Source organism: Engystomops pustulosus, chromosome 11, assembly GCF_040894005.1.
Source record: "Engystomops pustulosus chromosome 11, aEngPut4.maternal, whole genome shotgun sequence".
NCBI classification, from domain to species: Eukaryota; Metazoa; Chordata; class Amphibia; order Anura; family Leptodactylidae; genus Engystomops; species Engystomops pustulosus.
The window spans coordinates 91,330,232-91,355,662 of record NC_092421.1 but is presented as its reverse complement, the minus strand read 5'-3'; the positions used below and the strand labels follow the sequence as shown (position 1 = coordinate 91,355,662).

The 25,431-nt window shown below is 38.5% G+C and overlaps 1 protein-coding gene across 1 annotated transcript in view; it reads left to right on the top strand.

Annotated features, from left to right (window-relative positions):
• SCNN1A (sodium channel epithelial 1 subunit alpha) overlaps nucleotides 1–25,431 on the top strand; it is a 191,677-nt gene that overhangs the window by 98,043 nt on the left and 68,203 nt on the right. The window contains exon 6 of the mRNA XM_072129606.1: nucleotides 20,118–20,281. Within this exon, the coding sequence (XP_071985707.1) occupies nucleotides 20,118–20,281 (164 nt within the window). The remainder of the gene's footprint in view (nucleotides 1–20,117; nucleotides 20,282–25,431) is intronic.

Below are 25,431 nucleotides of genomic sequence, written 5' to 3'. Positions count from 1 at the left end.
GTAGTTATATTCCTGTACATTGGGGGCAGTATTATAGTAGTTATATTCCTGTACATTGGGGGCAGTATTATAGTAGTTATATTCCTGTACATAGGGGGCAGTATTATAGTAGTTATATTCCTGTACATTGGGGGCAGTATTATAGTAGTTATATTCCTGTACATAGGGGGCAGGATTATAGTAGTTATATTATTGTACATAGGGGGCAGTATTATAGTAGTTATTTTCTTGTACATAGGGGACAGTATTATAGCAGTTATATTCCTGTACATAGGGGCAGTATTATAGTAGTTATATTCTTGTACATAGGGGACAGTATTATAGCAGTTATATTCCTGTACATAGGGGGCAGTATTATAGTAGTTATATTCTTGTACATAGGGGGCAGTATTATAGTAGTTATATTCCTGTACATAGGGGGCAGTATTATAGTAGTTATATTCCTGTGCATAGGGGGCAGTATTATAGTAGTTATATTCTTGTACATAGGGGGCAGTATTATAGTAGTTATATTCCTGTACATAGGGGGCAGTATTATAGTAGTTATTTTCCTGTACATAGGGGCAGTATTATTGTAGTTATATTCCTGTACATAGGGGGCAGTATTATAGTAGTTATATTCCTGTACATAGGGGGCAGTATTATAGTAGTTATATTCTTGTACATAGGGGGCAGTATTATAGTAGTTATATTCTTGTACATAGGGGGCAGTATTATAGTAGTTATATTCTTGTACATAGGGGGCAGTATTATAGTAGTTATATCCCTGTACATAGGGGGCGGTATTATAGTAGTTATATTCTTGTACATAGGGGGCAGTATTATAGTAGTTATATTCTTGTACATAGGGGCAGTATTATAGTAGTTATATTCCTGTACATAGGGGGCGGTATTATAGTAGTTATATTCTTGTACATAGGGGGCAGTATTATAGTAGTTATATTCTTGTACATAGGGGCAGTATTATAGTAGTTATATTCCTGTACATAGGGGGCAGTTTTATAGTAGTTATATTCCTGTACATAGGGGGCAGTATTATAGTAGTTATATTCCTGTACATAGGGGGCAGTATTATAGTAGTTATATTCTTGTACATAGGGGGCAGTATTATAGTAGTTATATTCTTGTACATACAGGGCAGTATTATAGTAGTTATATTCATGTACATAGCGGCAGTATTATAGTAGTTATATCCCAGTACATAGGGGGCGGTATTATAGTAGTTATATTCTTGTACATAGGGGGCAGTATTATAGTAGTTATATTCTTGTACATAGGGGCAATATTATAGTAGTTATATTCCTGTACATAGAGGGCAGTATTATAGTAGTTATATTCTTGTACATACAGGGCAGTATTATAGTAGTTATATTCATGTACATAGGGGCAGTATTATAGTAGTTATATTCCTGTACATAGGGGGCAGTTTTATAGTAGTTATATTCCTGTACATAGGGGCAGTATTATAGTAGTTATATTCCTGTACATAAGGAGCAGTATTATAGTAGTTATATTCCTGTACATAGGGGACAGTATTATAGTAGTTATATTCCTGTACATAGGGGGCAGTATTATAGTAGTTATATTCCTGTACATTGGGGGCAGTATTATAGTAGTTATATTCCTGTACATTGGGGGCAGTATTATAGTAGTTATATTCCTGTACATTGGGGGCAGTATTATAGTAGTTATATTCCTGTACATAGGGGGCAGTATTATAGTAGTTATATTCCTGTACATTGGGGGCAGTATTATAGTAGTTATATTCCTGTACATAGGGGGCAGGATTATAGTAGTTATATTATTGTACATAGGGGGCAGTATTATAGTAGTTATTTTCTTGTACATAGGGGACAGTATTATAGCAGTTATATTCCTGTACATAGGGGCAGTATTATAGTAGTTATATTCTTGTACATAGGGGACAGTATTATAGCAGTTATATTCCTGTACATAGGGGGCAGTATTATAGTAGTTATATTCTTGTACATAGGGGGCAGTATTATAGTAGTTATATTCCTGTACATAGGGGGCAGTATTATAGTAGTTATATTCCTGTGCATAGGGGGCAGTATTATAGTAGTTATATTCTTGTACATAGGGGGCAGTATTATAGTAGTTATATTCCTGTACATAGGGGGCAGTATTATAGTAGTTATTTTCCTGTACATAGGGGCAGTATTATTGTAGTTATATTCCTGTACATAGGGGGCAGTATTATAGTAGTTATATTCCTGTACATAGGGGGCAGTATTATAGTAGTTATATTCCTGTTCATAGGGGGCAGTATTATAGTAGTTATATTCCTGTACATAGGGGGCATTATTGTAGTAGTTATTTTCCTGTACATAGGGGACAGTATTATAGTAGTTATATTCCTGTGCATAGGGGGCAGTTTTATAGTAGTTATATTCCTGTACATAGGGGGCAGTATTATAGTAGTTATATTCATGTACATAGGGGCAGTATTATAGTAGTTATATTCCTGTACATAGGGGGCAGTTTTATAGTAGTTATATTCCTGTACATAGGGGGCAGTATTATAGTAGTTATATTCCTGTACATAAGGAGCAGTATTATAGTAGTTATATTCCTGTACATAGGGGACAGTATTATAGTAGTTATATTCCTGTACATAGGGGGCAGTATTATAGTAGTTATATTCCTGTACATTGGGGGCAGTATTATAGTAGTTATATTCCTGTACATTGGGGGCAGTATTATAGTAGTTATATTCCTGTACATTGGGGGCAGTATTATAGTAGTTATATTCCTGTACATAGGGGGCAGTATTATAGTAGTTATATTCCTGTACATTGGGGGCAGTATTATAGTAGTTATATTCCTGTACATAGGGGGCAGGATTATAGTAGTTATATTATTGTACATAGGGGGCAGTATTATAGTAGTTATTTTCTTGTACATAGGGGACAGTATTATAGCAGTTATATTCCTGTACATAGGGGCAGTATTATAGTAGTTATATTCTTGTACATAGGGGACAGTATTATAGCAGTTATATTCCTGTACATAGGGGGCAGTATTATAGTAGTTATATTCTTGTACATAGGGGGCAGTATTATAGTAGTTATATTCTTGTACATAGGGGGCAGTATTATAGTAGTTATATTCCTGTACATAGGGGGCAGTATTATAGTAGTTATTTTCCTGTACATAGGGGCAGTATTATTGTAGTTATATTCCTGTACATAGGGGGCAGTATTATAGTAGTTATATTCCTGTACATAGGGGGCAGTATTATAGTAGTTATATTCCTGTACATAGGGGGCAGTATTATAGTAGTTATATTCCTGTACATAGGGGGCAGTATTATAGTAGTTATATTCTTGTACATAGGGGGCAGTATTATAGTAGTTATATTCCTGTACATAGGGGACAGTATTATAGTAGTTATATTCCTGTACATAGTGGCAGTATTATAGTAGTTATATTCTTGTACATAGGGGGCAGTATTATATTAGTTATATTCCTGTACATAGGGGGCAGGATTATAGTAGTTATATTCTTGTACATAGAAAGCAGTATTATAGTAGTTATATTCTTGTACATAGGGGGCAGTATTATAGTTGTTATATTCCTGTACATAGGGGGCAGTATTATAGTAGTTATATTCTTGTACATGCAGGGCAGTATTATAGTAGTTATATTCATGTACATAGGGGGCAGTATTATAGTGGTTATATTCCTGTACATAGGGAGCAGTATTATAGTAGTTATATTCCTGTACATAGGGGGCAGTATTATAGTAGTTATATTCCTGTACATAGGGGCAGTATTATAGTAGTTATATTCCTGTTCATAGGGGGCAGTATTATAGTAGTTATATTCTTGTACATAGGGGGCAGTATTATAGTAGTTATATTCCTGCACATAGGGGCAGTATTATAGTAGTTATATTCCTGTTCATAGGGGGCAGTATTATAGTAGTTATATTCCTGTACATAGGGGGCAGTATTATAGTGGTTATATTCCTGTACATAGGGAGCAGTATTATAGTAGTTATATTCCTGTACATAGGGGGCAGTATTATAGTAGTTATATTCCTGTACATAGGGGCAGTATTATAGTAGTTATATTCCTGTTCATAGGGGGCAGTATTATAGTAGTTATATTCCTGTTCATAGGGGGCAGTTTTATTGTAGTTATATTCCTGTACATAGGGAGCAGTATTATAGTAGTTATATTCCTGTACATAGGGGACAGTATTATAGTAGTTATATTCCTGTGCATAGGGGGCAGTATTATAGTAGTTATATTCCTGTACATAGGGGGCAGTATTATAGTAGTTATATTCTTGTACATAGGGGCAGTATTATAGTAGTTATATTCCTGTACATAGGGGGCAGTATTATAGTAGTTATATTCCTGTACATAGGGGCAGTATTATAGTAGTTATATTCCTGTACATAGGGGGCAGTATTATAGTAGTTATATTCCTGTACATAGGGGGCAGTATTATAGTAGTTATATTCCTGTACATAGGGGGCAGTATTATAGTAGTTATATTCCTGTACATAGGGGGCAGTATTATAGTAGTTATATTCTTGTACATATGGGGCAGTATTATAGTAGTTATATTCCTGTACATAGGGGACAGTATTATAGTAGTTATATTCCTGTACATAGGGGCAGTATTATAGTAGTTATATTCTTGTACATAGGGGGCAGTATTATATTAGTTATATTCCTGTACATAGGGGGCAGGATTATAGTAGTTATATTCCTGTACATAGGGGGCAGTATTATAGTAGTTATATTCTTGTACATAGGGGGCGGTATTATAGTAGTTATATTCCTGTACATAGAGGGCAGTATTATAGTAGTTATATTCTTGTACATAGAGGGCGGTATTATAGTAGTTATATTCCTGTACTTATAGGGCAGTATTATAGTAGTTATATACTTGTACATATGGGGCAGTATTATAGTAGTTATATTCCTGTACATAGGGGGGCACTATTATAGTAGTTATATTACTGTACATAGGGGGCAGTATTATAGTAGTTATATCCCTGTACATAGGGGGCGGTATTATAGTAGTTATATTCCTGTACATAGGGGGCAGTATTATAGTAGTTATATTATTGTACATAGGGTGCAGTATTATAGTAGTTATATTCCTGTACATAGGAGGCAGTATTATAGTAGTTATATTATTGTACATAGGGGGCAGTATTATAGTAGTTATATTCCTGTACATAGGGGCAGTATTATAGTAGTTATATTCCTGTACATAGGGGGCAGTATTATAGTAGTTATATTCCTGTACATAGGGGGCAGTATTATAGTAGTTATATTCCTATACATAGGGGGCAGTATCATAGTAGTTATATTCCTGTACATAGGGGGCAGTATTATAGTAGTTATATTCCTGTACATAGGGGGCAGTATTATAGTAGTTATATTCTTGTACATAGGGGGCAGTATTATAGTAGTTATATTCTTGTACATAGGGGGCAGTATTATAGTAGTTATATTCTTGTACATAGGGGGCAGTATTATAGTAGTTATATCCCTGTACATAGGGGGCGGTATTATAGTAGTTATATTCTTGTACATAGGGGGCAGTATTATAGTAGTTATATTCTTGTACATAGAGGGCGGTATTATAGTAGTTATATTCCTGTACATAGAGGGCAGTATTATAGTAGTTATATACTTGTACATATGGGGCAGTATTATAGTAGTTATATCCCTGTACATAGGGGGCGGTATTATAGTAGTTATATTCCTGTACATAGGGGGCAGTATTATAGTAGTTATATTCCTGTACATAGGGTGCAGTATTATAGTAGTTATATTACTGTACATAGGGGGCAGTATTATATTAGTTATATTCCTGTACATAGGGGGCAGTATTATAGTAGTTATATCCCTGTACATAGGGGGCGGTATTATAGTAGTTATATTCCTGTACATAGGGGGCAGTATTATAGTAGTTATATTCCTGTACATAGAGGGCAGTATTATAGTAGTTATATTCTTGTACATAGGGGGCAGTATTATAGTAGTTATATCCCTGTACATAGGGGGCGGTATTATAGTAGTTATATTCCTGTACATAGGGGGCAGTATTATAGTAGTTATATTCCTGTACATAGGGCGCAGTATTATAGTAGTTATATTACTGTACATAGGGGGCAGTATTATAGTAGTTATATTCCTGTACATAGGGGGCAGTATTATAGTAGTTATATCCCTGTACATAGGGGGCGGTATTATAGTAGTTATATTCCTGTACATAGGGGGCGGTATTATAGTAGTTATATTCCTGTACATAGGGCGCAGTATTATAGTAGTTATATTACTGTACATAGGGGGCAGTATTATAGTAGTTATATTCCTGTACATAGGGGGCAGTATTATAGTAGTTATATTCCTGTACATAGAGGGCAGTATTATAGTAGTTATATTCTTGTACATAGAGGGCGGTATTATAGTAGTTATATTCCTGTACATAGAGGGCAGTATTATAGTAGTTATATACTTGTACATATGGGGCAGTATTATAGTAGTTATGGAGGAAAAAAGGTAGGTATCATCGGCAACAGGCAAATGAAGTTAAAAAGTAAGACTTTATTTCCAAAACATGATAAAAAGTGATCACTGGGGAAGAAGAAAAAGGTTACGCGTTTCGGACCAAAGGATAGAGGTCCTTATTCATACCTGTGTTTCGTCTAGTGTGAGCTAGCTATATGGAAGGAGGAAACACGTCAGTGTAGAGGAACCTCCCTCTAGCCAGACTCACACAGACTTACACAGTAGTTATATTCCTGTATATAGGGGGGCAGTATTATAGTAGTTATATTCCTGTACATAGGGAGCAGTATTATAGTAGTTATATCCCTGTACATAGGGGGCGGTATTATAGTAGTTATATCACTGTACATAGGGGGCAGTATTATAGTAGTTATATCCCTGTACATAGGGGGCGGTATTATAGTAGTTATATTCCTGTACATAGGGGGCAGTATTATAGTAGTTATATTATTGTACATAGGGGGCAGTATTATAGTAGTTATATCCCTGTACATAGGGGGCGGTATTATAGTAGTTATATTCTTGTACATAGGGGGCAGTATTATAGTAGTTATATTCTTGTACATAGAGGGCGGTATTATAGTAGTTATATACCTGTACATAGAGGGCAGTATTATAGTAGTTATATACTTGTACATATGGGGCAGTATTATAGTAGTTATATTCCTGTACATAGGGGGGCACTATTATAGTAGTTATATTACTGTACATAGGAGGCAGTATTATAGTAGTTATATCCCTGTACATAGGGGGCGGTATTATAGTAGTTATATTCCTGTACATAGGGGGCAGTATTATAGTAGTTATATTATTGAACATAGGGTGCAGTATTATAGTAGTTATATTCCTGTACATAGGAGGCAGTATTATAGTAGTTATATTCTTGTACATAGGGGGCAGTATTATAGTAGTTATATTCCTATACATAGGGGGCAGTATCATAGTAGTTATATTCCTGTACATAGGGGCAGTATTATAGTAGTTATATTCCTGTACATAGGGGGCAGTATTATAGTAGTTATATTCTTGTACATAGGGGGCAGTATTATAGTAGTTATATTCTTGTACATAGGGGGCAGTATTATAGTAGTTATATTCTTGTACATAGGGGGCAGTATTATAGTAGTTATATCCCTGTACATAGGGGGCGGTATTATAGTAGTTATATTCTTGTACATAGGGGGCAGTATTATAGTAGTTATATTCTTGTACATAGGGGCAGTATTATAGTAGTTATATTCCTGTACATAGGGGGCGGTATTATAGTACTTATATTCTTGTACATAGGGGGCAGTATTATAGTAGTTATATTCTTGTACATAGGGGCAGTATTATAGTAGTTATATTCCTGTACATAGGGGGCAGTTTTATAGTAGTTATATTCCTGTACATAGGGGGCAGTATTATAGTAGTTATATTCCTGTACATAGGGGGCAGTATTATAGTAGTTATATTCTTGTACATAGGGGGCAGTATTATAGTAGTTATATTCTTGTACATAGGGGGCAGTATTATAGTAGTTATATTCCTGTACATAGGGGGCAGTATTATAGTAGTTATATTCATGTACATAGCGGCAGTATTATAGTAGTTATATCCCTGTACATAGGGGGCGGTATTATAGTAGTTATATTCTTGTACATAGGGGGCAGTATTATAGTAGTTATATTCTTGTACATAGGGGCAATATTATAGTAGTTATATTCCTGTACATAGAGGGCAGTATTATAGTAGTTATATTCTTGTACATACAGGGCAGTATTATAGTAGTTATATTCATGTACATAGGGGCAGTATTATAGTAGTTATATTCCTGTACATAGGGGGCAGTTTTATAGTAGTTATATTCCTGTACATAGGGGGCAGTATTATAGTAGTTATATTCCTGTACATAAGGAGCAGTATTATAGTAGTTATATTCCTGTACATAGGGGACAGTATTATAGTAGTTATATTCCTGTACATAGGGGGCAGTATTATAGTAGTTATATTCCTGTACATTGGGGGCAGTATTATAGTAGTTATATTCCTGTACATTGGGGGCAGTATTATAGTAGTTATATTCCTGTACATTGGGGGCAGTATTATAGTAGTTATATTCCTGTACATAGGGGGCAGTATTATAGTAGTTATATTCCTGTACATTGGGGGCAGTATTATAGTAGTTATATTCCTGTACATAGGGGGCAGGATTATAGTAGTTATATTATTGTACATAGGGGGCAGTATTATAGTAGTTATTTTCTTGTACATAGGGGACAGTATTATAGCAGTTATATTCCTGTACATAGGGGCAGTATTATAGTAGTTATATTCTTGTACATAGGGGACAGTATTATAGCAGTTATATTCCTGTACATAGGGGGCAGTATTATAGTAGTTATATTCTTGTACATAGGGGGCAGTATTATAGTAGTTATATTCCTGTACATAGGGGGCAGTATTATAGTAGCTATATTCCTGTGCATAGGGGGCAGTATTATAGTAGTTATATTCTTGTACATAGGGGGCAGTATTATAGTAGTTATATTCCTGTACATAGGGGGCAGTATTATAGTAGTTATTTTCCTGTACATAGGGGGCAGTATTATAGTAGTTATTTTCCTGTACATAGGGGCAGTATTATTGTAGTTATATTCCTGTACATAGGGGGCAGTATTATAGTAGTTATATTCCTGTACATAGGGGGCAGTATTATAGTAGTTATATTCCTGTACATAGGGGGCAGTATTATAGTAGTTATATTCCTGTACATAGGGGGCAGTATTATAGTAGTTATATTCTTGTACATAGGGGGCAGTATTATAGTAGTTATATTCCTGTACATAGGGGACAGTATTATAGTAGTTATATTCCTGTACATAGTGGCAGTATTATAGTAGTTATATTCTTGTACATAGGGGGCAGTATTATATTAGTTATATTCCTGTACATAGGGGGCAGGATTATAGTAGTTATATTCTTGTACATAGAAAGCAGTATTATAGTAGTTATATTCTTGTACATAGGGGGCAGTATTATAGTTGTTATATTCCTGTACATAGGGGGCAGTATTATAGTAGTTATATTCTTGTACATGCAGGGCAGTATTATAGTAGTTATATTCATGTACATAGGGGGCAGTATTATAGTGGTTATATTCCTGTACATAGGGAGCAGTATTATAGTAGTTATATTCCTGTACATAGGGGGCAGTATTATAGTAGTTATATTCCTGTACATAGGGGCAGTATTATAGTAGTTATATTCCTGTTCATAGGGGGCAGTATTATAGTAGTTATATTCTTGTACATAGGGGGCAGTATTATAGTAGTTATATTCCTGCACATAGGGGCAGTATTATAGTAGTTATATTCCTGTTCATAGGGGGCAGTATTATAGTAGTTATATTCCTGTACATAGGGGGCAGTATTATAGTGGTTATATTCCTGTACATAGGGAGCAGTATTATAGTAGTTATATTCCTGTACATAGGGGGCAGTATTATAGTAGTTATATTCCTGTACATAGGGGCAGTATTATAGTAGTTATATTCCTGTTCATAGGGGGCAGTATTATAGTAGTTATATTCCTGTTCATAGGGGGCAGTATTATAGTAGTTATATTCCTGTACATAGGGAGCAGTATTATAGTAGTTATATTCCTGTACATAGGGGACAGTATTATAGTAGTTATATTCCTGTGCATAGGGGGCAGTATTATAGTAGTTATATTCCTGTACATAGGGGGCAGTATTATAGTAGTTATATTCTTGTACATAGGGGCAGTATTATAGTAGTTATATTCCTGTACATAGGGGGCAGTATTATAGTAGTTATATTCCTGTACATAGGGGCAGTATTATAGTAGTTATATTCCTGTACATAGGGGGCAGTATTATAGTAGTTATATTCCTGTACATAGGGGGCAGTATTATAGTAGTTATATTCCTGTACATAGGGGGCAGTATTATAGTAGTTATATTCCTGTACATAGGGGGCAGTATTATAGTAGTTATATTCTTGTACATAGGGGGCAGTATTATAGTAGTTATATTCCTGTACATAGGGGACAGTATTATAGTAGTTATATTCCTGTACATAGGGGCAGTATTATAGTAGTTATATTCTTGTACATAGGGGGCAGTATTATATTAGTTATATTCCTGTACATAGGGGGCAGGATTATAGTAGTTATATTCCTGTACATAGGGGGCAGTATTATAGTAGTTATATTCTTGTACATAGGGGGCGGTATTATAGTAGTTATATTCCTGTACATAGAGGGCAGTATTATAGTAGTTATATTCTTGTACATAGAGGGCGGTATTATAGTAGTTATATTCCTGTACATAGAGGGCAGTATTATAGTAGTTATATACTTGTACATATGGGGCAGTATTATAGTAGTTATATTCCTGTACATAGGGGGGCACTATTATAGTAGTTATATTACTGTACATAGGGGGCAGTATTATAGTAGTTATATCCCTGTACATAGGGGGCGGTATTATAGTAGTTATATTCCTGTACATAGGGGGCAGTATTATAGTAGTTATATTATTGTACATAGGGTGCAGTATTATAGTAGTTATATTCCTGTACATAGGAGGCAGTATTATAGTAGTTATATTATTGTACATAGGGGGCAGTATTATAGTAGTTATATTCCTGTACATAGGGGCAGTATTATAGTAGTTATATTCCTGTACATAGGGGGCAGTATTATAGTAGTTATATTCCTGTACATAGGGGGCAGTATTATAGTAGTTATATTCCTATACATAGGGGGCAGTATCATAGTAGTTATATTCCTGTACATAGGGGGCAGTATTATAGTAGTTATATTCCTGTACATAGGGGGCAGTATTATAGTAGTTATATTCTTGTACATAGGGGGCAGTATTATAGTAGTTATATTCTTGTACATAGGGGGCAGTATTATAGTAGTTATATTCTTGTACATAGGGGGCAGTATTATAGTAGTTATATCCCTGTACATAGGGGGCGGTATTATAGTAGTTATATTCTTGTACATAGGGGGCAGTATTATAGTAGTTATATTCTTGTACATAGAGGGCGGTATTATAGTAGTTATATTCCTGTACATAGAGGGCAGTATTATAGTAGTTATATACTTGTACATATGGGGCAGTATTATAGTAGTTATATCCCTGTACATAGGGGGCGGTATTATAGTAGTTATATTCCTGTACATAGGGGGCAGTATTATAGTAGTTATATTCCTGTACATAGGGCGCAGTATTATAGTAGTTATATTACTGTACATAGGGGGCAGTATTATAGTAGTTATATTCCTGTACATAGGGGGCAGTATTATAGTAGTTATATCCCTGTACATAGGGGGCGGTATTATAGTAGTTATATTCCTGTACATAGGGGGCAGTATTATAGTAGTTATATTCCTGTACATAGAGGGCAGTATTATAGTAGTTATATTCTTGTACATAGGGGGCAGTATTATAGTAGTTATATCCCTGTACATAGGGGGCGGTATTATAGTAGTTATATTCCTGTACATAGGGGGCAGTATTATAGTAGTTATATTCCTGTACATAGGGCGCAGTATTATAGTAGTTATATTACTGTACATAGGGGGCAGTATTATAGTAGTTATATTCCTGTACATAGGGGGCAGTATTATAGTAGTTATATCCCTGTACATAGGGGGCGGTATTATAGTAGTTATATTCCTGTACATAGGGGGCGGTATTATAGTAGTTATATTCCTGTACATAGGGGGCAGTATTATAGTAGTTATATTACTGTACATAGGGGCAGTATTATTGTAGTTATATTCCTGTACATAGGGGGCAGTATTATAGTAGTTATATTCTTGTACATAGGGGGCAGTATTATAGTAGTTATATTCCTGTACATAGGGGCAGTATTATAGTAGTTATATTCCTGTACATAGGAGGCAGTATTATAGTAGTTATATTCCTGTACATAGGGGGCAGTATTATAGTAGTTATATTCCTGTACATAGAGGGCAGTATTATAGTAGTTATATACTTGTACATATGGGGCAGTATTATAGTAGTTATGGAGGAAAAAAGGTAGGTATCATCGGCAACAGGCAAATGAAGTTAAAAAGTAAGACTTTATTTCCAAAACATGATAAAAAGTGATCACTGGGGAAGAAGAAAAAGGTTACGCGTTTCGGACCAAAGGATAGAGGTCCTTATTCATACCTGTGTTTCGTCTAGTGTGAGCTAGCTATATGGAAGGAGGAAACACGTCAGTGTAGAGGAACCTCCCTCTAGCCAGACTCACACAGACTTACACAGTAGTTATATTCCTGTATATAGGGGGGCAGTATTATAGTAGTTATATTCCTGTACATAGGGAGCAGTATTATAGTAGTTATATCCCTGTACATAGGGGGCGGTATTATAGTAGTTATATTACTGTACATAGGGGGCAGTATTATAGTAGTTATATCCCTGTACATAGGGGGCGGTATTATAGTAGTTATATTCCTGTACATAGGGGGCAGTATTATAGTAGTTATATTATTGTACATAGGGGGCAGTATTATAGTAGTTATATTCCTGCACATAGGGGCAGTATTATAGTAGTTATATTCCTGTTCATAGGGGGCAGTATTATAGTAGTTATATTCCTGTACATAGGGGGCAGTATTATAGTGGTTATATTCCTGTACATAGGGAGCAGTATTATAGTAGTTATATTCCTGTACATAGGGGGCAGTATTATAGTAGTTATATTCCTGTACATAGGGGCAGTATTATAGTAGTTATATTCCTGTTCATAGGGGGCAGTATTATAGTAGTTATATTCCTGTTCATAGGGGGCAGTATTATAGTAGTTATATTCCTGTACATAGGGAGCAGTATTATAGTAGTTATATTCCTGTACATAGGGGACAGTATTATAGTAGTTATATTCCTGTGCATAGGGGGCAGTATTATAGTAGTTATATTCCTGTACATAGGGGGCAGTATTATAGTAGTTATATTCTTGTACATAGGGGCAGTATTATAGTAGTTATATTCCTGTACATAGGGGGCAGTATTATAGTAGTTATATTCCTGTACATAGGGGCAGTATTATAGTAGTTATATTCCTGTACATAGGGGGCAGTATTATAGTAGTTATATTCCTGTACATAGGGGGCAGTATTATAGTAGTTATATTCCTGTACATAGGGGGCAGTATTATAGTAGTTATATTCCTGTACATAGGGGGCAGTATTATAGTAGTTATATTCTTGTACATAGGGGGCAGTATTATAGTAGTTATATTCCTGTACATAGGGGACAGTATTATAGTAGTTATATTCCTGTACATAGGGGCAGTATTATAGTAGTTATATTCTTGTACATAGGGGGCAGTATTATATTAGTTATATTCCTGTACATAGGGGGCAGGATTATAGTAGTTATATTCCTGTACATAGGGGGCAGTATTATAGTAGTTATATTCTTGTACATAGGGGGCGGTATTATAGTAGTTATATTCCTGTACATAGAGGGCAGTATTATAGTAGTTATATTCTTGTACATAGAGGGCGGTATTATAGTAGTTATATTCCTGTACATAGAGGGCAGTATTATAGTAGTTATATACTTGTACATATGGGGCAGTATTATAGTAGTTATATTCCTGTACATAGGGGGGCACTATTATAGTAGTTATATTACTGTACATAGGGGGCAGTATTATAGTAGTTATATCCCTGTACATAGGGGGCGGTATTATAGTAGTTATATTCCTGTACATAGGGGGCAGTATTATAGTAGTTATATTATTGTACATAGGGTGCAGTATTATAGTAGTTATATTCCTGTACATAGGAGGCAGTATTATAGTAGTTATATTATTGTACATAGGGGGCAGTATTATAGTAGTTATATTCCTGTACATAGGGGCAGTATTATAGTAGTTATATTCCTGTACATAGGGGGCAGTATTATAGTAGTTATATTCCTGTACATAGGGGGCAGTATTATAGTAGTTATATTCCTATACATAGGGGGCAGTATCATAGTAGTTATATTCCTGTACATAGGGGGCAGTATTATAGTAGTTATATTCCTGTACATAGGGGGCAGTATTATAGTAGTTATATTCTTGTACATAGGGGGCAGTATTATAGTAGTTATATTCTTGTACATAGGGGGCAGTATTATAGTAGTTATATTCTTGTACATAGGGGGCAGTATTATAGTAGTTATATCCCTGTACATAGGGGGCGGTATTATAGTAGTTATATTCTTGTACATAGGGGGCAGTATTATAGTAGTTATATTCTTGTACATAGAGGGCGGTATTATAGTAGTTATATTCCTGTACATAGAGGGCAGTATTATAGTAGTTATATACTTGTACATATGGGGCAGTATTATAGTAGTTATATCCCTGTACATAGGGGGCGGTATTATAGTAGTTATATTCCTGTACATAGGGGGCAGTATTATAGTAGTTATATTCCTGTACATAGGGCGCAGTATTATAGTAGTTATATTACTGTACATAGGGGGCAGTATTATAGTAGTTATATTCCTGTACATAGGGGGCAGTATTATAGTAGTTATATCCCTGTACATAGGGGGCGGTATTATAGTAGTTATATTCCTGTACATAGGGGGCAGTATTATAGTAGTTATATTCCTGTACATAGAGGGCAGTATTATAGTAGTTATATTCTTGTACATAGGGGGCAGTATTATAGTAGTTATATCCCTGTACATAGGGGGCGGTATTATAGTAGTTATATTCCTGTACATAGGGGGCAGTATTATAGTAGTTATATTCCTGTACATAGGGCGCAGTATTATAGTAGTTATATTACTGTACATAGGGGGCAGTATTATAGTAGTTATATTCCTGTACATAGGGGGCAGTATTATAGTAGTTATATCCCTGTACATAGGGGGCGGTATTATAGTAGTTATATTCCTGTACATAGGGGGCGGTATTATAGTAGTTATATTCCTGTACATAGAGGGCAGTATTATAGTAGTTATATTCTTGTACATAGAGGGCGGTATTATAGTAGTTATATTCCTGTACATAGAGGGCAGTATTATAGTAGTTATATACTTGTACATATGGGGCAGTATTATAGTAGTTATGGAGGAAAAAAGGTAGGTATCATCGGCAACAGGCAAATGAAGTTAAAAAGTAAGACTTTATTTCCAAAACATGATAAAAAGTGATCACTGGGGAAGAAGAAAAAGGTTACGCGTTTCGGACCAAAGGATAGAGGTCCTTATTCATACCTGTGTTTCGTCTAGTGTGAGCTAGCTATATGGAAGGAGGAAACACGTCAGTGTAGAGGAACCTCCCTCTAGCCAGACTCACACAGACTTACACAGTAGTTATATTCCTGTATATAGGGGGGCAGTATTATAGTAGTTATATTCCTGTACATAGGGAGCAGTATTATAGTAGTTATATCCCTGTACATAGGGGGCGGTATTATAGTAGTTATATTACTGTACATAGGGGGCAGTATTATAGTAGTTATATCCCTGTACATAGGGGGCGGTATTATAGTAGTTATATTCCTGTACATAGGGGGCAGTATTATAGTAGTTATATTATTGTACATAGGGGGCAGTATTATAGTAGTTATATCCCTGTACATAGGGGGCGGTATTATAGTAGTTATATTCTTGTACATAGGGGGCAGTATTATAGTAGTTATATTCTTGTACATAGAGGGCGGTATTATAGTAGTTATATACCTGTACATAGAGGGCAGTATTATAGTAGTTATATACTTGTACATATGGGGCAGTATTATAGTAGTTATATTCCTGTACATAGGGGGGCACTATTATAGTAGTTATATTACTGTACATAGGAGGCAGTATTATAGTAGTTATATCCCTGTACATAGGGGGCGGTATTATAGTAGTTATATTCCTGTACATAGGGGGCAGTATTATAGTAGTTATATTATTGAACATAGGGTGCAGTATTATAGTAGTTATATTCCTGTACATAGGAGGCAGTATTATAGTAGTTATATTCTTGTACATAGGGGGCAGTATTATAGTAGTTATATTCCTATACATAGGGGGCAGTATCATAGTAGTTATATTCCTGTACATAGGGGCAGTATTATAGTAGTTATATTCCTGTACATAGGGGGCAGTATTATAGTAGTTATATTCTTGTACATAGGGGGCAGTATTATAGTAGTTATATTCTTGTACATAGGGGGCAGTATTATAGTAGTTATATTCTTGTACATAGGGGGCAGTATTATAGTAGTTATATCCCTGTACATAGGGGGCGGTATTATAGTAGTTATATTCTTGTACATAGGGGGCAGTATTATAGTAGTTATATTCTTGTACATAGGGGCAGTATTATAGTAGTTATATTCCTGTACATAGGAGGCAGTATTATAGTAGTTATATTCCTGTACATAGGGGGAAGTATTATAGTAGTTATATTCCTGTACATAGGAGGCAGTATTATAGTAGTTATATTCCTGTACATAGGGGACAGTATTATAGTAGTTATATTCCTGTACATAGGGGGCAGTATTATAGTAGTTATATCCTTGTACATAGGGGGCAGTATTATAGTAGTTATATTCCTGTACATAGGGGGCAGCATTATAGTAGTTATATTCCTGTACATAGGGGGCAGTATTATAGTAGTTATATTCCTGTACATAGGAGGCAGCATTATAGTAGTTATATTCCTGTACATAGGGGGCAGTATTATAGTAGTTATATTCTTGTACATAGGGGGCAGTATTATAGTAGTTATATTCCTGTACATAGGAGGCAGTATTATAGTAGTTATATTCCTGTACATAGGGGGCAGTATTATAGTAGTTATATTCTTGTACATAGGGGGCAGTATTATAGTAGTTATATTCCTGTACATAGGAGGCAGTATTATAGTAGTTATATTCCTGTACATAGGGGGCAGTATTATAGTAGTTATATTCTTGTACATAGGGGAGAGTATTATAGTAGTTATATTCCTGTACATAGGGGCAGTATTATAGTAGTTATATTCTTGTACATAGGGGGCAGTATTATATTAGTTATATTCCTGTACATAGGGGGCAGGATTATAGTAGTTATATTCCTGTACATAGGGGGCAGTTTTATAGTAGTTATATTCTTGTACATAGGGGCAGTATTATAGTAGTTATATTCTTGTACATAGTGGGCAGTATTATAGTAGTTATATCCCTGTACATGGGGGGCAGTATTATAGTAGTTATATTCCTATACATAGGGGGCAGTATTATAGTAGTTATATTCCTGTACATAGGGGCAGTATTATAGTAGTTATATTCCTGTTCATAGGGGGCAGTATTATAGTAGTTATATTCCTGTACATAGGGGGCATTATTGTAGTAGTTATTTTCCTGTACATAGGGGACAGTATTATAGTAGTTATATTCCTGTGCATAGGGGGCAGTATTATAGTAGTTATATTCCTGTACATAGGGGGCAGTATTATAGTAGTTATTTTCTTGTACATAGGGGGCAGTATTATAGTAGTTATATTCCTGTACATAGGGGGCAGTATTATAGTAGTTATATTCCTGTACATAGGGGGCAGTATTATAGTAGTTATATTCTTGTACATAGGGGGCAGTATTATAGTAGTTATATTCCTGTACATAGGGGGCAGTATTATTGTAGTTATATTCCTGTACATAGGGGCAGTATTATAGTAGTTATATTCCTGTACATAGGGGGCAGTATTATATTAGTTATATTCCTGTACATAGGGGGCAGTATTATAGTAGTTATATTCCTGTACATAGGGGGCAGTATTATAGTAGTTATATTCTTGTACATAGGGGGCAGTATTATAGTAGTTATATTCCTGTACATAGGGGGCAGTATTATAGTAGTTATATTCCTGTACATAGGGGGCAGTATTATATTAGTTATATTCCTGTACATAGGGGGCAGTATTATAGTAGTTATATTCCTGTACATAGGGGGCAGTATTATAGTAGTTATATTCTTGTACATAGGGAGCAGTATTATAGTAGTTATATTCTTGTACATAGGGGGCAGTATTATAGTAGTTATATTCTTGTACATAGGGGGCAGTATTATAGTAGTTATATTCTTGTACATAGGGGGCAGTATTATAGTAGTTATATTCTTGTACATAGGGGGCAGTATTATAGTAGTTATATTCTTGTACATAGGGGGCAGTATTATAGTAGTTATATTCCTGTACATAGGGGGCAGTATTATAGTAGTTATATTCCTGTACATAGGGGGCAGTATTATAGTAGTTATATTATTGTACATAGGGGCAGTATTATAGTAGTTATATTCCTGTACATAGGGGGCAGTATTATAGTAGTTATATTCCTGTACATAGGGGGCAGTATTATAGTAGTTATATTCCTGTACATAGGGGGCAGTATTATAGTAGTTATATTCCTGTACATAGGGGGCAGTATTATAGTAGTTATATTCCTGTACATAGGGGGCAGTATTATAGTAGTTATATTCTTGTACATAGGAGGCAGTATTATAGTAGTTATATTCTTGTACATAGGGGGCAGTATTATAGTAGTTATATTCTTGTACATAGGGGGCAGTATTATAGTAGTTATATTCTTGTACATAGGGGGCAGTATTATTGTAGTTATATTCCTGTACATAGGGGGCAGTATTATAGTAGTTATATTCTTGTACATAGGGGGCAGTATTATAGTAGTTATATTCTTGTACATAGGGGGCAGTATTATAGTAGTTATATTCTTGTACATAGGGGGCAGTATTATAGTAGTAATATTCTTGTACATAGGGGGCAGTATTATAGTAGTTATATTCCTGTACATAGGGGGCAGTATTATAGTAGTTATATTCTTGTATAAAGGGGGCAGTATTATAGTAGTTATATTCTTGTACATAGGGGGCAGTATTATAGTAGTTATATTCCTGTACATAGGGGGCAGTATTATAGTAGTTATATCCCTGTACATAGGAGGCAGTATTATAGTAGTTATATCCCTGTACATAGGGAGCAGTATTATAGTAGTTATATCCCTGTACATAGGGAGCAGTATTATAGTAGTTATATTCCTGTACATAGGGAGCAGTATTATAGTAGTTATATTCCTGTACATAGGGGGCAGTATTATAGTAGTTATATTCTTGTACATAGGGGGCAGTATTATAGTAGTTATATTCCTGTACATAGGGGGCAGTATTATAGTAGTTATATTCCTGTACATAGGGGGCAGTATTATAGTAGTTATATTCCTGTACATAGGGGGCAGTATTATAGTAGTTATATTCCTGTACATAGGGGGCAGTATTATAGTAGTTATATTCCTGTACATAGGGGGCAGTATTATAGTAGTTATATTCTTGTACATAGGGGGCAGTATTATAGTAGTTATATTCCTGTACATAGGGGGCAGTATTATAGTAGTTATATTCCTGTACATAGGGGGCAGTATTATAGTAGTTATATTCTTGTATATAGGGGGCAGTATTATAGTAGTTATATTCTTGTATAAAGGGGGCAGTATTTAGTTATATCGTTCCATTCTTACCATTTCTCCTGTGTAACCTTTAGGACTGACCCTTGTCCTGCGCACAGAGCAGCATGATTACATCCCGTTACTGTCTACTGTGGCTGGAGCGCGTGTCCTGGTCCATGGTCACAAGGAACCAGCCTTTATGGATGATGGCGGGTTTAATATTCAGCCTGGCGTGGAAACCTCTATTGGCATGAGAAAGGTGGGTTCTGTACAACGATTCAGATGTAATATAATTAATGGACATGGAACAGGTCATTATTGATAAATACAGTTACACTTTTGACTTATTAAACAGATTTTGAAACAATAAATATTAACTCAAGAACGATATATTGGAGATAATCCAGGTTACAGAAGTACAATAGTTTGCTGTAACTGGTGATTGTGACCTTTTGGCGGTTATGGTCACAATGGGGCACATTTACTTACCCGGTCCTGTCACGATCCCCGATCCGGAATGTCTGACAATGATGCACTCGGGCGCGATTCACAAAGATTGTGCGCCCCATTTCCTGCATGTGTCGCTTCCCCGCTCAGGTCCCTGGGGTTCACCTTCTTCTTCCTGGTGCATATAAGTGCATTGTCCGTGTATAATGCGCTGTGCGGGGAGTCACTAAGATCCTGCGCCCCATTTCCTGCATGTGTCGCTTCCCCGCTCAGGTCCCTGGAGTTCACCTTCTTCTTCCTGGTGCATGTAAGTGCATTGTCCGTGTATAATGCGCTGTGCAGGGAGTCACTAAGATCGTGCGCCTGATATCCTGCATGTGTCTCTTCCCCACTCAGGTCCCCGGAGTTCACCTTCTTCTTCCTGGTGCATGTAAGTGCATTGTCCCTGTATAATGCGCTGTGCGGGGAGTCACTAAGATCGTGCATCTGATATCCTGCATGTGTCGCTTCCCCGCTCAGGTCCCTGGAGTTCACCTTCTTCTTCCTGGTGCATGTAAGTGCATTGTCCGTGTATAATGTGCTGTGCGGGGAGTCACTAAGATCGTACACCCGATATCCTGCATGTGTCGCTTCCCCACTCAGGTCCCCGGAGTTCACCTTCTTCTTCCTGGTGCATGTAAGTGCATTGTCCGTGTATAATGCGCTGTGCGGGGAGTCACTAAGATCCTGCGTCCGATATCCTGCATGTGTCGCTTCCCCGCTCAGGTCCCTGGAGTTCACCTTCTTCTTCCTGGTGCATGTAAGTGCATTGTCCGTGTATAATGTGCTGTGCGGGGAGTCACTAAGATCCTGCATCTGATATCCTGCATGTGTCGCTTCCCCGCTCAGGTCCCCGGAGTTCACCTTCTTCTTCCTGGTGCATGTAAGTGCATTGTCCGTGTATAATGCGCTGTGCAGGGAGTCACTAAGATCGTGCGCCCGATATCCTGCATGTGTCACTTCCCCGCTCAGGTCCCCGGAGTTCACCTTCTTCTTCCTGGTGCATGTAAGTGCATTGTCTGTGTATAATGCGCTGTGCGGGGAGTCACTAAGATCCTGCACCCGATATCCTGCATGTGTCACTTACCCGCTCAGGTCCCCGGAGTTCACCTTCTTCTTCCTGGTGCATGTAAGTGCATTGTCCGTGTATAATGCGCTATGCAGGGAGTCACTAAGATCCTGCGCCCGATATCCTGCATGTGTCGCTTCCCCGCTCAGGTCCCCGGAGTTCACCTTCTTCTTCCTGGTGCATGTAAATGCATTGTCCGTGTATAATGCGCTATGCAGGGAGTCACTAAGATCCTGCACCCGATATCCTGCATGTGTCGCTTCCCCGCTCAGGTCCCCGGAGTTCACCTTCTTCTTCCTGGTGCATGTAAGTGCATTGTACGTGTATAATACGCTGTGCGGGGAGTCACTAAGATCATGTGCCCGATATCCTGCATGTGTCGCTTCCCCGCTCAGGTCCCCGGAGTTTACCTTCTTCTTCCTGGTGCATGTAAGTGCATTGTCCGTGTATAATGCGCTGTGCGGGGAGTCACTAAGATCATGTGCCCGATATCCTGCATGTGTCGCTTCCCCGCTCAGGTCCCTGGAGTTCACCTTCATGTTCCCGGTGTACGTAAGTGCTTTAATTGCGACACATTTTTAAGTAAAATTCTGCGGTCAGTACGAATCCATCGGATCGTCAGACAGCCTACCCCCCCCCCCCCATTTTCATGTTGCATGAAAGTCAGCGCCAAAATCCGATCACATGGACACAATCCCCTTCTAAATACCTGTGCCAGCCGCGCAAATCCCAAAGATTTCTAAAAGCCGACGAAAGTGCGATCCGTGGGACCCTTAGTAATTAAGCCCCAATATCTTTTCTCCCTGCTTTTGATCTCTTGTGCCATCTTTCCAGGTCATTCACCAATCCTCAAAATTCCCAAGGGAAGGTGCCTGAACCATAGATACCTAGTGTTCTTGATAATTGTATTGACACTGCATCGGCTGCCCTGACCTCTGCTTGGATAACTAAGCACAAACTCTGGCCGGCCTGACCTTAGCCTGTCCCTGACCCCCATAGTACCATGACTTATTGGCCCTAAACTCACCTGGATTCACTAACAGAAACGACTCTGGTGGCTTTTATTCCTCAAAATCCAGATCCCAAACAGATGTTGAAGGGTGAATTCCAGAGGATCACGAAGACAATGCTCTTAGCCCCAGATTACAACCCAGTGGGGTCACACCTTGCACTCCATCCACCTTTTAATGGGGAAGAGATGACTATTAATTCTAACGCAGTCTACACAGCAAAGCTCATGTGTGAGAAAGCATCAGCTGAAAGTGTTTGTTCTAGAAACCAAATATTAGAGTAAAAACTTATATACTTTTAATATACTTAAAAATAATGTGGCTTATTTACTAAGGATCCGCGGAGCACACTTACATCGGAATTTCTAAATTTTCTGGATTTTCACGCTCTTATGCAACAGAAATTGGTGGGCGGACCGTTGGACGATCCAACTGATTTGGACTGAGCACAGAATTTAAAATTAAAATTGTGCCGCAACAAATGCACCAGGAACAAGAAGGTGAACTCCGGGGACCTGAGCGGGGAAGTAACACATGCAGGATATCGGGTGCAGGATCTTAGTGACTCCCTGCACAGCGCATTATACGCGGACAATGCACTTACATGCACCAGGAAGAAGGTGAACTCCTGGGACCTGAGCGGGGAAGCGACACATGCAGGATATCGGGCGCAGGATCTTAGTGACTCCCTGCACAGCGCATTATACACGGACAATGCACTTACATGCACCAGGAAGAAGAAGGTGAACTCCAGGGACCTGAGCGGGGAAGTGACACATGCAGGATATCGGGCGCACGATCTTAGTGACTCCCTGCACAGCGCATTATACACGGACAATGCACTTACATGCACCAGGAAGAAGAAGGTGAACTCCGGGGACCTGAGCGGGGAAGTGACACATGCAGGATATCGGGTGCAGGATCTTAGTGACTCCCCGCACAGCGCATTATACACGGACAATGCACTTACATGCATCAGGAAGAAGAAGGTGAACTCCTGGGACCTGAGCGGGGAAGTGACACATGCAGGATATCGTGTGCAGGATCTTAGTGACTCCCTGCACAGCGCATTATACACGGACAATGCACTTACATGCACCAGGAAGAAGAAGGTGAACTCCTGGGACCTGAGCGGGGAAGTGACACATGCAGGATATCGGGTGCACGATCTTAGTGACTCCCCGCACAGCGCATTACACACGGACAATGCACTTACATGCACCAGGAAGAAAAAGGTGAACTCCGGGGACCTGAGCGGGGAAGTGACACATGCAGGATATCGGGTGCAGGATCTTAGTGACTCCCCGCACAGCGCATTATACACGGACAATGCACTTACATGCATCAGGAAGAAGAAGGTGAACTCCTGGGACCTGAGCGGGGAAGTGACACATGCAGGATATCGTGTGCAGGATCTTAGTGACTCCCTGCACAGCGCATTATACACGGACAATGCACTTACATGCACCAGGAAGAAGAAGGTGAACTCCTGGGACCTGAGCGGGGAAGTGACACATGCAGGATATCGTGTGCAGGATCTTAGTGACTCCCTGCACAGCGCATTATACACAGACAATGCACTTACATGCACCAGGAAGAAGAAGGTGAACTCCAGAGACCTGAGCGGGGAAGTGACACATGCAGGATATCGGGCGCAGGATCTTAGTGACTCCCCGCACAGTGCATTATACACGGACAATGCACTTACATGCACCAGGAAGAAGAAGGTGAACTCCGGGGACCTGAGAGGGGAAGAGACACATGCAGGATATCGGACGCAGGATCTTAGTGACTCCCCGCACAGCGCATTATACACGGACAATGCACTTACATGCACCAGGAAGAAGAAGGTGAACTCCGGGGACCTGAGCGGGGAAGCGACACATGCAGGATATCGGGGGCACGATCTTAGTGACTCCCCGCACAGCGCATTATACACGGACAATGCATTTACATGCACCAGGAAGAAGAAGGTGAACTCCAGGGACCTGAGCGGGGAAGTGACACATGCAGGATATCGGGCGCAGGATCTTAGTGACTCCCCGCACAGCACGTTATACACGGACAATGCACTTACATGCACCAGGAAGAAGAAGGTGAACTCCAGGGACCTGAGCGGGGAGGCGACACATGCAGGATATCGGGCGCAGGATCTAAGTGACTCCCTGCACAGCGCATTATACACGGACAATGCACTTACATGCACCAGGAAGAAGAAGGTGAACTCCAGGGACCTGAGCGGGGAAGCGACACATGCAGGATATCGGGGGCACGATCTTAGTGACTCCCCCCGCACAGCGCATTATACACGGACAATGCACTTACATGCACCAGGAAGAAAAAGGTGAACTCCGGGGACCTGAGCGGGGAAGCGACACATGCAGGATATCGGGCGCATGATCTTAGTGACTCCCCGCACAGCGCATTATACACGGACAATGCACTTACATGCACCAGGAAGAAGAAGGTGAACTCCAGGGACCTGAGCGGGGAAGCGACACATGCAGGATATCGGGCGCAGGATCTTAGTGACTCCCCGCACAGCGCATTATACACAGACAATGCACTTACATGCACCAGGAAGAAGAAGGTGAACTCCAGGGACCTGAGCGGGGAAGTGACACATGCAGGATATCGGGGGCAGGATCTTAGTGACTCCCCGCACAGCGCATTATACACAGACAATGCACTTACATGCAGCAGGAAGAAGAAGGTGAACTCCAGGGACCTGAGCGGGGAAGTGACACATGCAGGATATCGTGCACATGATCTTAGTGACTCCCCGCACAGCGCATTATACACGGACAATGCACTTACATGCACCAGGAAGAAGAAGGTGAACTC